Here is a 13,417-nt window from a genome sequence, read left to right on the forward strand (position 1 = left end):
CTAAGCACAGAAGAAAGCAAAGCAAAAACAGAAGATGCATACAATCAAATTAGGACCTAATCCTAGTTCCATGAGATTAAGTATAGTTTTCATATGTTTCCATCTCTACGTCTGAAATATGCCATTGAGAATTATTGTCTGTCTAGGTAGCAGTCTGTGGTCCTTAAAACCTAGTTTCTTTGGTGTGTGGCAGGTCCAGTTTGGCAGGTTTCATTGAGTGATGCTACTGAGTAGACACTCTAAAGGATGTGGCAATCCAGGTCTTCCCTAGTGAGGAGGAACCTGGATTTATTCACAGGGTTTTCCCCAGGTGCTATAGGCCCCAGTCTTATTTCATTTGAGTTCCCGGTGTATTGAGGTAGCACTGAGCCTTAAAGCCTTAAACCCTTGTCTGTCTTTTGTTAGGGAAACCTCTCCCTGTCAGCTTCTCTTTGGGAAGCAGGGTCTGAGTGCCAGGGAGGGAGTGCCTTCTAGAGTTACAGGAAGAAAAGGTTGGAGGAGGAGACACCTGATAGAGAAAAGACAAGGACTGGAGGACAAGACGAAAGAAGAAAAGCAGCAGACTGGGAGAAGAGGCTACAATCTACCCTGCTGGGATGGGACATCACAAAGACCTCAGGTATTTCTGAATGTGAGTGTTCTCCAAATATCCTTTCCTTAAGAGGATAGACACCATCAGTGATCATTTAAATATGGTGAAGGAAGTTCTCTTTCTCTGTCTTGTTTAAGCTGTCCTCCAAACAGAAAAGTTCTCCATTTCTCTAGATGAATTAGTACTCCTTTATCTTCTTTCATGGGTGGTTGGTTTTGGATTTGCCTCAACACAACTTCGTCCTTGTCTTTCAAGCCTAGAAATGCTCCCTAGCTCTTACTTTATGTATAGAGCAATTTTATGTATGCATAGCAATGTAAGCCAGGTTTCAGCGTGTCTTGTCAGCTCAATGTTGTCAGTTGGAGAGTAGCAAAAAAAAGCCACCAGTATAGTGGCCTGCAAGATCAGGCCTGTTGCCATCATTCAGAGTTCAAGTGTGAGATTTGACATGGTCAGGGTATGACTTGTGACATTAATACATATAGTTAGGGAAGTAACAAAGTTACATGACCAGGATCCACATTTCCTGTTAAGCAGGACTGACAATGTTTTCCAGTAGTTTTCAGGGGGCCGATCCTTTCCTGGGAGATCAGTTGGCAGGGCTTCTATCATGGGCAAATTGGTTCTTGCCTGTGATTTGGCTAATGAATGAAGAGGCTCAATTTCCCTCACATACATATGAGTTGCCTGAACCACTGTGATGGGCTTATTTTGGGGTGGCTAGAATAAAGTTTTCTGAATGAATGGAATCTTGTGTGTTATTTAATTATGTATGTGTGCTTATTCTAGAAGCCTTCATATGCTCAGTTCTTAAGCTGTAATGCTAAATTTTTTCATCTGTAGCTATCAAGTGTAGTGTTCAAACAGTGCAGTGTAATGACTATGCCATTTTATTTCAACATTTGCTGCAGTGTTTCTCAACTGGGGAAAGTTGATGACTGGGTTCACAACCAAGGGAGTAGACATTTCATACTAAGTGTGAGTAAACTGATCATTCCTTCCTACAAAAGTAGAAAAGATTCTTAGATCTGAGGAGCATCAAAATAATCCTGTACTTTACACCTTAGTTCCTGCTGAGAATATCCACCAACAGAAATAAAGGCAAAAATTGGGGTTTCCAGTAGAAGCCTTAGAATCTGATAGGTCTGGCTAAGAGGGGCAGTCTCTGTCCATACCCACTGAGAATTTTGAGTATATGAATTAATGCTCTCACAGGTTACATTGAGGCTTAGTGAAATGTCTAAAGTGTCCTCACACATTATTTGGACCACAGAATGTGATCAGTGAATGGAAATAGCTGGTTGTTATCTTCATGTTAAAGTAGAGGTTGATTGATCATGCCTCAGTGATTTAGAGTACGGAACTTAACTCTATGACTTTCCATACTTCTGATTGTCCAGTGGTGCCAGTGATGGATCCTATACCCATCCCTATTTATCATTTAGTGTTTCTGAATATTCTCCTCTGGAAAAAAAGGGGGGGGGAATCTTACAGGAATTTTTGTCTTATAGGGATTTTTGTAAGGGACAAATATAAACTGTAGCATGAGAAATAAAATTTATACAGGGTTGTCACTACTACTACTACTGAAGGACTTTAGACAGCTTCATATGTTCATTGTGAAAGGCTCAGTATTAGCTACCTCCACTGCAAGGAACAAATGTCTCCTGGGCCTGCAGAACATGGCTGTGGCAAGGGCCTGCTAGATACAGACAATAGCATCCTCACGTCTATGGAACAACTGACATCTCCATTCGGACCTGAGAGGCCGGAGGCAGGTGCTGGTCCTCAGAAGGAAACAAACAGGGTCTCATGCAGTTAGCATAGTCATTTTAACTGTCAGTGTTTTCCAGGGCCAGTGCCATCCAGGACTGCCGATCAGACTCCATGTTGGTGTCCTGGGACCACTCGAAGATTCTGCCCAGGCTTCTTGCCTTCTCTGCTCTGAATCTCCTGGCCTGTGGTAAGTTTTCTTTCTTCTTATCAGAAGTGCTTTTGTTGAGTTATACAACTGTTCCTGTGTGGCAGAAATGCTCCCAGTATTGTCTTTGCTGGAGCACGTATAGCTTTGCTACTTGTTGCATTGCTCTGGAATTGGCAAATTTCCAGTACTGCCAGCCGTTGTGATTTTCCATCTTGTATACGTTAATATATGATTCTTATTTGAGTTTGTGAAATGAATAAATAATAAATAAATAAATAATCATCAACCACTTCTTAGAATTGTTATTGATGATTCAATTAGATATTGTATTTATTACTTTTCTGTGACAAAATATTTAAGAAAAGGGTTTATTTTGGCTTGCAGCTCCATGATGTACATAAGTATGCATGTATGTACATATACCAAAATGGTTGGAAAATATGGTGGCAGGAACTTAAGGCATTTGGTCACTTTGTTTTCACATCTGTAATGCAAAGAGTAGTGAATGCTGGTGCCCAACTTCCTCTTATTCAGTCTGGTCCCCCAGCTAAAGAAATGTACAGCCTAAATTAAGGACAGATCTTCCCAGTTTAACTAGCTCAATCTGGACAATCCCTTAGGCATGCTTACATGTCATGCTTACAGACATGCTTAGAGCTTTGTCTCTTCAATGATTCTACATTTAATCAGTTTGACTAGAAAGGTTTAACAGTGTTCAAATAATGAATATGATGTCATTTATAGCTCTGATTATCTCACCATCTTGTCTTTGTCGTCACTACCACCACCACCACCACCACTACCACCACCACCACCACCACCACCATCACCACCATCATCATCATTATCACCATCATCATAGTTAAACCCAGCACAGAGTAAGCATTCATAAATAAGTAATAATTGTCAGTGAAGGGCTGCCTTTACAATATATCAATGTGTCTTTTCCCTTTATAAAGTAATTAGACATGAAGTAAATATAAGTGAATTCTGTTGAATTAAATGGACCCGAGTTTGGTAATTCTTATGCTGAGCACATTTTCATACCATCTGCCATAACGTAGCTATTTCTTGACCTTCTACTCATAAGTAGACATGCTACTGGGTTGCATGAAAGTAGTGCTGGAGAAATTCACAGATCAAAGAGCACATAGTTAATCTTCTCATTTTGTGGATATGGATACAAAGGCCTGATAGGAAAGTGACTTGCTCATGTGTGGCAATGAGTTGAAAGGAGACCTCAGTCAGTTGCTTAGTTCTGCTTTGGTATCTGACTACTTACTGGATGGTAGCTATTCTTCATTTCCCAGTGTCCTATGGGCTTTATTGTCCCAGTATCCTGCCCTAGTGAGGCCTTAATGAAATCTACCTTTGTTCAACTCATCCTCTAGGAGCACTGAAGCCTTCCTTCACCACTAATTAGAGCAACATTGCTTTCCCTGGGTAACCTGCATAATAACCAACAAAACCAAGGGTACACATTACAGTAGCACAACTAAGATGGTTGCCATTATCTTAACCTAACTTAACAGACTTATGAAGCACATCCTGGTTCTTGAGATAGAAATATATAAATCACTGTGACTGTCCACATAACTCCATAGTTTAGATAATTTATATATAAAGATCATTTTCTCTAGGCTCATTCCAGAGTCCTTGCATCCCGTGTTTCTTATGCCCCATTCTAAAGATACAAAGAGGTTCACAATTTCAGCAGTTGCTCCTACAAACCAGGCAATTTAACAGAGAGAAGAGATCTGGATGATTTCTGGGTGGACTGTATAGAGATGAGAATGGGAGGTTGTGTGTGGAGAGGAGCCTACCAGAGATTACAAATACCATAGTTGGGGAGCTAGTGTCTTGAGTAGGGTCTGTTACATGCTGATCTGTGGTCTCTTTTACAGGTAGTCCTACCATAATTTCCCGAAAAGAATGGGGAGCAAGTTCACTCACCTGCAGAGTCCCACTGAGCCGGCCTGTGCCCTACCTCATCATAGAGCAGGTTACCAGGATGCAATGTCATGATCAAGTAACCTGCAGCCAGATAGTGAGGGTCCTACAGTCCCATTATGTCCACAACAAAGGCTGGTGTGATGTGGCCTTCAAGTAAGAGGTTCTCCAAAGTGCATGCTCAATGTTACTTCTTGAAGCATTCTCTTTGTTTTCCTTATTTTGCACCTTCTATTTTCAGGGCTTCATTTGTACTGTGTTTATGACTGAAGAGTGTTAGAAAAAAAAATTAAAAAAAATCTAGAAGTCACTAGGAGGAACAACTCTAAACCATGTATTCAAGTATTCAAGTGTGCTTTTATTCTGGATGATCACGAAAGGAAACACACAAAGTTGGGTATCAAGTGCTGCCAGCCCTGGAAGCCCCCAGCACGACAGATCACAGGGTTTTTATAGCTATTACCCAACTGGGAACAATATGGAAGAGAAGGGTTATTATTTTCATTAAATAAATGAGAATACCAGTCTGTGGCAACCAAAAAATGTGTTTAAAGTGGCACATGGCAAGGGGCATGGATTCAAAATTGTGTCAAAACTGTGTGTTGATACATCCCACCCTTAATTGCTTCTAGTCAATCCATGAAGCATTTCCCATTTACTACCCTGAATGACCACTGGGTATGACAAGGGGATGAATGGGCATGGAGAATGGTGGGGGAAAAAACCCTGTGTTAAATGAATGTGATGCATAAAAGATTTTTGCATTGTGCAATGAGTATTTACTTTAAGGGTTCTATTGAAGGCCCCAAGTTTTTCCTCATTAACCTCAAGAATGAGAAATCTCACCTTTATACAAAGAAGGAAGAGTAGGAGTGGGGGGATTTAAAATGTATATAGAAATAACTTCTGAAGTTTCCATTTTGGAAAGGATAGTCTATGCTTTCATATATTTTTAGTTTTAAATGCAAATAAGAGCAGCTGGAGACTTGCTGCACCACCTGAATCTGTATATTGCCAGGGACCTCAGGGCAGACCTCAGTAGAAGTTGTGTTGACTTTCTTAACTACAGTTTATCTGCCAGTCGCTATTTCCCATCACTCTGTGATTATTATTGATCTGTTGCTTACTTCAAACATCCTCATTTCAATTGCTCTGCCTCTAAAAATTAGGTTTCTGCAGGGTCAATGTAAACCTCCTTATAACAGTATAGTTATTGCAACAGTAATGGAATATTCACATTGAGCTAATCAAGGTCTCTGAAGAAGTGACAGAAAAACTACTGGAAACACCAAAAAGGAGAACAGTGGTGGGCATGCTTCCAAAGCCGTCTGGTTCTCAGAGTCAGGTGAAAGCCTCCCTTGGAGCAGGGACCTTACTTAACCTTGAAAATTGTTCTTTCTTTGTTCAGTTTTCTCTGAAATTCATCATCTAGTAAAAAGTTGGATATATCATGAAACACCATTTTCAAGATGAATTGAAAACGAGAGAACAGAATAGTGGACAGAAATTTTTAAAAAAGTAAAATAAAAGAATATAGACATGATTTTAAATCCAACACAAATGAAAAAAGAACTTTTGTGATTAAGAACCTATGTGAATCTGTGAGGAGTCAGTATAAAGAAACTTTTGAGTTGATGTTAGTTGTTTTAGAGAATACTCAAGTGCTTGGCCTTATAGTTGAAAACAGAAACAGAAAATATGATGTATTCAGCTAGGTGTAGGGGTGAATGACTGTAATCACAGCTCTTATGATTCTGAAGCAGGAGGATTGCTATGAATTCAAGGCCAGCTTAGGCTCTGCAGTAAGTTCCAGACAAGCCTGGTTGAAAGGCAGAGAGCACGTTTCAAAGCCTGCCAAATAATAATAACAACATAATGAATTAACTAGCAGGCACTTGAAAAGATAGAATTGTCCTCAGGCACTGAAGAGTCACACATTCAAATTCTACTTTAGGTGAAATGAGTATTTTTTTTTAACTGAGAAACAAGTGTAATCTAAGGGGGATTACATGTGGAAAACATGTAATTTAAGTCAAAACCAAAATTGTAATATATTCCTATTTCTTTAGAAGGTCTAAAATTATCTTTTCCCCATTTTTATGTTATTGAAACTTCATTTTTTATGAGCATCTGGGACCACTTTGGGGAAATGAATTTTCTTAATACAGAAGTTTACCACTAAATCTTTATTTTTCATTGGCAGCTTCCTGGTTGGGGATGATGGCAAGGTGTATGAAGGTGTCGGTTGGCATGTCCAAGGCTTGCACACTCAAGGCTACAATAATGTTTCCCTGGGTATTGCCTTCTTTGGCAGTAAGACAGGTAACGGTAATTTCCTCCAGATCCAGAAAGTGGACTGCCCACTTCCTCCACCTTTCTTTTCTTGTAGTTGCTTAGATTTCTGACAAAGTAATCTTTCTGCCTGTCTTTTCTCTTCCTGTCTGCCAGTCACTCAGGTCTGGTAGAGACTTGCCCTCCCTGTGGGTGCTGTCCAGGATGGAGTTCCTTACTAACAGTTTTATTTCATATTACTCCCATGAAGGAAGCAGCCCCAGTCCTGCTGCTTTATTGGCTACAGAGGACCTGATCACCTTTGCCATCCAGAATGGCTACCTCTCACCCAAGTACATTAAGCCATTGCTCTTAAAAGAAGAGACCTGCTTGGTTACTCAACACTCAACGATAACCAAAAAAGGTCAGACCGTCAATCTATCATACCTAGCATTGTATCACCCCCAACTACATTTGGGGAATGTTCCCTTGTTAGGCTGTCAAGGGTTTCTTGGACCCAGAACATCTCACATGTGCCATAACTATGAAATTGGGAAAGTTAGACAAGTATTCCACTACTAGACAACATCCCTATTAATTGGAGAAGTTAAGGAGTTGTGTTTTCCCTGGCCTCTCCAACTAACCAAAATGTTATTGTCATGAACCCATTCTTGCCACGAATAAATGTATACTCATATTTTTATTGAGTCTACAAGAAGTACCAAATCTTCAGAATTGCCATATGTCATTTAAAAAGAACAGTTAAGACAGAACTCCTACCATCAAGGAACAGGCACTTCAGTGAGGACAGTCAAAACATGAGCAAGATACAAATGAAGTGTGCTAGACATCATGAATATGAGAGAGGAAAGTAAGACATGGAAAATGAGTAGACATATTTATAAATTGTGGGAACACACACACACACACACACACACACACTCCTACCTTTCCAAAGCCAACCTTTTCCATGGCCATGGTGTTGAGAAAATCGGAATTTACAGCTAATACTGACATTATAATGGTATTCTAATGAATAATGAAAATGGTGCGCTAGTTTGGAAAGAATGGCCAGTAAATTAAAACTAATAAAATTAATAATCACTTCCAGCATGCTATGTTTCTGCTAACACAGCCTTTTTCTCAGAACAAGTGATATTTTAAATTTCATTTTTTAAAATTATAAAGCTCTACAAAAAATGTTTTTGTCTTTGGGTTGGTATTCTCTTCAATAATGATAATTCTGTAACATTGTGAGTTCTTCATAGAATTCATATTTTTCACATAAACTTGATCAGTTTAAAGAGTAAGCTGATTTACACATATCTACCTTATTATGTGGCACGTATAAGCATATAGCTATCCTGTGTTTTGAAGAATACAGTTGTGCTTCTGTTTAATCATGCTGTTCCTTTGAGCTTTCGTATTGGTTTCTGTGCCATTAAAACCCACTGATTCAGGTAGCTGCCCTTTTCCAGACTCCTGCTGGAAGTTCACATTAGAAAGTGTTCGTATTTGCAGGACACAAGAGACTTGTGTGAACCCCTCTGGCTGGTTGCTTTCCTAACAGTCCAAAGCAAATTCTCATCCTCTTGGTTTTTCACTTTGCTGCAGCATGCCCCAGTATCACACCACGGTCTGCTTGGGAAGCCAGAGAGACACACTGTCCTCAGATGAACCTTCCAGCCAAGTTTGTCATCATCATCCACACTGCTGAGGAAAGCTGCAATGAGTCTGCAAACTGTTTGGTTCGTGTGAGAGACACACAGTCCTTTCACATAGACAAACAAGATTTCTGTGACATTGCATATCAGTAAGTGAAAAATGACCTGTTTCTTCAGAGCCATGAAGAGCAAAGCTGGTGGAGCTCAGGTGTTTTACACAGGTCCCATATATTATTCTTGCAAGAATATGGACTGAGTAGAATTCAGGCCATAGTTTGCACTACTTAACCACTCAGGCATGTTCTCTATTGTGATTGGGAACATCACAATAATCAAATAATGAATAAGAATCAATGAGAAAGCATAACTATGAACCCCAAGGAAGGGGTATGCCTTCCTAGATACTCTGTTTTAAATGATAAGGGAAGAAGGTCCTAGCCAGCTCCAGCTTGTTCTTCTGATGTTAGAATCTTGTTATTCTTTTGCTACTCACCATACAGTGTTTTTAACCTCTTGGGGCTCTTTTATTTCATCTCTATAGTAGGGACAACATTTTCTGTTTGAAGACAAGGAGTGAGATACAATGTTCTCTTCTGGTTCCTTTCATGCCAGGATTACCTTCAAGAAACATTTTAGTTTAATTAAATAGCAGAAGATATGTAGAGGATTCCTTGTGCTTTTCATAGGTGGGACTTGGAGTTAGAAAACAATAAACTTCAGTTGTTTATTAGGGATTTAAACAATGAATTCTGTGACTAGTTTTGGATGGGTTTGCTTCTGCAGTGTGCCACCGATGCTCTAGCTGTATCTGACTTTCCAGACCTCTTAGTGTGAAGGAGAGAACCTGCTTCATTTTTCAGGACTTTTCATAGTCTTGGCTAAAGTCACAGCAGATAATAGGGAACTGACTACAAATCTGGATTTTACAAACTGGCAAACACCAGCTGAGTTGATTCTTGTTCCTCAACTTTTAAACCTGGAATTGAATTGAAGAGTTAGAGAAACAATAACCGATAAACAACGACAATGTAAAATGTTAAGCACAGTGATGGAAGAAGATCTGGGCACAGATAAGCTGAGCCCAGAAATCTTTGGAGGGATGGTAGGTATCAGAGAAGAGCTAATGAAGAGGACTATCCTTAATGGCACAGGAATAAGGTGTGTGTGTGGGGGGGGTGCAGGGGGTGCTTGGCAAAAGGAAGTGATATAATTAAAGAACAACACATTCAAAAGCTTGTGATATGAACAATGCATGAGCCCTTGAGGAAAGAAAACACAGCTCACTCAAACCTAAAAATGGATTTACAAGAGAAGGGTAGTGAGGGTGGGGGCTGCAGGACCCTGACTGTTATGTAGTTTTTTTTGTTTGTTTTTTTTTTGTTTTTGTTTTTTTTTTTTAAGTAAAACTAATGAAAACTGACTTTTTATAAAGGGGGACTGGAGACTGTGGAAAGCCATACCCTTTTAAAAGATTTTTTTTTAAGATTTGTTTATGTTATTTTAAGTGTGTGAGTGTTTTGCCTGCATGTGTGTATGTGTACCACAAACATACCTGGTGCCTGCAGAGGTCAGAAGAGGATGTTGGATCCTCTGTAACTGGAGTTACAAATGGTTGTAAGCTGCTATGTGGGTGCTGGGAAACAAACCCATGTACAGTGCAAGAGCATCAAGTGTTCTCAATTGTGGAGCCATCTCTCCAGCCTCCTGGGTATGATTTTAAGAGTCAATTGGAAGGAAGCAAAACCCTGGACAGGTGCTGTTACAGTAATCAAGTTGGAGTTGGACAGTGGCTGTTGGATGGAAGGAGTAGAAGAATTTAAAAGCAGTGTAGGAGACACAATTGATGAGTGATGGGTAGTCCTTAACTGGGGCTCTGAGAGGGAAAGACTCATTTTATGACTACAGAAAATATAAAAAGGGTTTTTTTTTTTCTAGACCCAGAAAAATAGTTGAAGCTGTGGGGGTGGATGATTGTTTAACCTGGGTGAATGTCCTCAGTTGAAAGAGAACAGCTAGACAAGAGTCCTAAGAAGAAAGTGTGGGGTTGTAAGAAGTATAGTAGGTCAGGGAAGGCAGGTGAGATGGCAGTCACCTGAGAAAGAGAACTGCAAAGGAGAGAGCCTGAGGAGGACATTGTCTGTGGAAGCCTATGGAGGAGAACACTTCAGGACCAAAGTGATCAATGGTCAAAATGTCCATTGCTCAGAAGGTTGAGGAGCTCCACAGTCACTTTGGCTGGGTTAGATTCCGTACTGGGGATGCAGGCAAAGTGCAGAGCTGTGGTTTGGCTTTTGATTTCTGCATTTCTGCACACTGCAATGTGGCATATCTGGACAGTGTGTGATAAATGGATGAAAGAATGGATAAAGGATTAGAGTGGCTGAAACAAATTGTGCTCCTCACACTGACTTCCTTGTTTTCCTTTACCCAACCCTAGCTTTCTGGTGGGCCAAGATGGTGGAGTATACGAAGGAGTTGGCTGGAATATCGAAGGCTCTCACACCTATGGGTACAACGATATTGCTCTAGGAATTGCCTTCATAGGAAACTTTGTAGGTAAGGCAAAATGGAGCAGAGAGTTCTGTCTAATGAAGTACCATGTGGAATACTCAGGAAACATAGGGAAAATGAAGACAGTATTGTGACACTGGAAGTACATGGTAGTTCAGCAGAATATTTTAGATTTAAAGAAAATTCTTAATAAAGAATGACTGCTACTAGGAGCATATCCCAGATAGAATCCCCAATTCACATCCACACAAAACTCCATTTCACCTTATGTCTATATACAAGGAAAGCATGGAGCAACAGAGACAAAAAAAAAAAAAAAAGAAGGGCTTTTGAAACTTTGATGTTTCATTTGGGAAATGTGTGCCCTTCCTTACTAACAATAGCAATGCTGTGGGGATGTGTCATTGCCTGTGATGACATAGCATAGAACAATCTATAATTCTTCTGTACACGGTGAGAATTTGTGTCATGTTTTATGTTCTATTCCAGGACAAATTTTAACTTTCTAAAGAAATTTTGATCAGATATAATTGAAAAGAACAGTTGTTTGGGCTTTGTTTTGTGCCTAATTAGTTGTTGGCTTTGGTGATTGTGGAAAAGGATAGGATGAGAGATGGGAAGAGTGGAATCTAGGTACTTGCCACTGCTATAGCCAAGCAGCTTTGAGATCTTAACAATCATGGGTAAATGTGTTTTACAGAAAAGCCTCCAAATGAAGCTTCACTGGCGGCAGCCCAGAGCTTGATCCAGTGTGCTGTGGCCAAAGGGTACCTGACCTCCAACTACCTGCTAATGGCCCACAGTGATGTGTCCAACGTCCTGTCCCCTGGACAGGCATTATACAACATCATCAAGACATGGCCTCACTTCAAGCACTGAAAAAGGCCCCAGTCCCATCTGAGGATGCTTTTTCTCTGGGTGGAAATTTGTCCTTGTCTCTTACCTCAGAATCTCTGTTCCCTCCTTTATTTAAGGTGTCACCTAGTTACCCTTTCTTGTATTGCAATTACAGAGTCTTCTCTTATGGATATCCTTCAAGGTCTCCTGGGGGACAGTTCCAATAATCTACCCTGATCCCTCCCAGAGATTCAAGCTGGCCATGGTGACTTGTCTGTAATAGATTCTGTGTCTCCAGTCATCTGTGCTTTGTTCTAGGTGTACACTGAGGACCAACCAGGCAGACCTATGTTTACAGATGCTGTCCAGTGGCTGTGGTCCACCTGTTACATGGCTGGGCCCTGCTGAACTGAGAAAGAGAGAGGAAAAAAACCCAAAGCCTTTCTGTTCTATTGACCCCTAGTCCCCATCAGTTCCTCCTTACCAGGGGGAAGAACTTTTTATTATTACAGGGGAGACAGGACTCCCCAACACCTGCCTTTGGTGCTGCTGGGATTGGGCTTTTGCCTTTAGAGCGTTTCCACATCTCTCATAACCTCACATTTACTCCGTTTTTTTTTTTTCTTTTCACAGACCCTTTCCCTTTTTCCCTAAAACATCCAAGAAATGTAATCAGAAAAAAACATTATTTATCTGGTAGGTAAGACTTAGGAGAGACACACCAGCCACTCCTGATTTACACAGCAGGGATAGATAGAATGCAAACCTCACAGGCCTTTCTGTCAGAGACTCTCGACAGTACAGTCCTTTCTGTGTGGGTGGAGGCTGGGTACAGACTTCCCAGCGAGGGGCAATTCAACACCTCTCATACAGGAAGTAGTCATAGCTGTAGTCATGAGATGCTAAGAAAGAGTCACCCAAAGGCACCTGCCAGGTTTTAAATGAACCTCTTGACATTCATGTATTAGAAACCCAGTCCCTAATTGAGAAATAGACTTTTTTAGATGTAATTAATTGTTAATGTTGCTGCTGTAAGAGTGAGTTTATTAATAAAATGAGTGTGTTCCCCCCACGTACATACTTTCTTGTGCTTCCCCACTCTGCTGTGGAAAGATACAGCAAGGAGGCCTTGGCCTGATGATGACCTTGAACTTCACAGAGTTCAGACTACACAAAAGAAATCTTTGTCCATTGTGATTAACCCAGTCTCGAGTATTCTGTTAAAGAAGCATACAACTAAGTCATCAATATTGACGTATTGACTTTTTTTTTTGCTATCCCTCAAAGTAGAGATCCCTTCTGTTTGAGTTAGTCACCACTTTCAGGCCTCAGGGACTCACTGGCTTTAGAAGGGAATTAGTGAGTCCTCTATCTCTGAAAGCTCTCACACAGCTCTTACAGAGGCTGCTTTGTGAGGCGTGCATGGTCTTGATTTCTGTTTATTTCAAACTATCCACCTTTAAGGATTTTATGTATATGCTTTAACTAAACCCAGACACTCAGCTGGCAAGTGCTTTTTTAGAGACAGTTTTGAGGCAGTCAATTGCAGGCAGTTTGTCTCTTCTGTCTTTTTATTGAGGTATACTTCCTCGTGCCCCACCAGTCACTTAGGGGTATATGAGCATCAGCCTCCACTGACTGATATGAGAGCTAAATGAGTAAATGTGA

At 40.5% G+C, this 13,417-nt stretch overlaps 1 protein-coding gene across 3 annotated transcripts; it reads left to right on the forward strand.

Annotated features, from left to right (window-relative positions):
* Nucleotides 1-266: 266 nt before the first annotated feature.
* LOC117707611 (peptidoglycan recognition protein 3) lies at nucleotides 267-12,838 on the forward strand. 3 transcript variants are annotated; one of them, XM_076932831.1, is made up of 8 exons: nucleotides 267-631; nucleotides 2,436-2,555; nucleotides 4,421-4,622; nucleotides 6,670-6,788; nucleotides 7,009-7,161; nucleotides 8,352-8,550; nucleotides 10,839-10,957; nucleotides 11,613-12,838. In XM_076932831.1, exons 2-8 carry the CDS (start codon nucleotides 2,480-2,482, stop codon nucleotides 11,789-11,791), a joined length of 1,047 nt encoding a protein of 348 aa, XP_076788946.1. In that variant the 5' UTR covers nucleotides 267-631; nucleotides 2,436-2,479; the 3' UTR covers nucleotides 11,792-12,838. The 3 variants fall into 3 exon arrangements, with proteins under 3 accessions (XP_076788946.1, XP_076788945.1, XP_076788944.1); XM_076932830.1 differs by having other exon boundaries at nucleotides 2,446-2,555; XM_076932829.1 differs by having other exon boundaries at nucleotides 267-619; nucleotides 2,446-2,555.
* The last annotated feature ends 579 nt before the right edge of the window (nucleotides 12,839-13,417 follow it).

Source organism: Arvicanthis niloticus, chromosome 4 (assembly GCF_011762505.2).
Source record: "Arvicanthis niloticus isolate mArvNil1 chromosome 4, mArvNil1.pat.X, whole genome shotgun sequence".
Lineage (NCBI taxonomy): Eukaryota > Metazoa > Chordata > Mammalia > Rodentia > Muridae > Arvicanthis > Arvicanthis niloticus.

What these genes read in the sequence shown, in the direction of transcription:
- LOC117707611 (XM_076932829.1), top strand. Translation starts at nt 597, where the DNA reads ATGGGACATCACAAAGACCTCAG. An exon ending in CTCAACGATAACCAAAAAAG is followed by an intron (nt 7,162 to 8,351) that starts GTCAGACCGTCA and finishes ACTTTGCTGCAG; the next exon opens with CATGCCCCAGTATCACACCA. An exon ending in TTCTGTGACATTGCATATCA is followed by an intron (nt 8,551 to 10,838) that starts GTAAGTGAAAAA and finishes ACCCAACCCTAG; the next exon opens with CTTTCTGGTGGGCCAAGATG.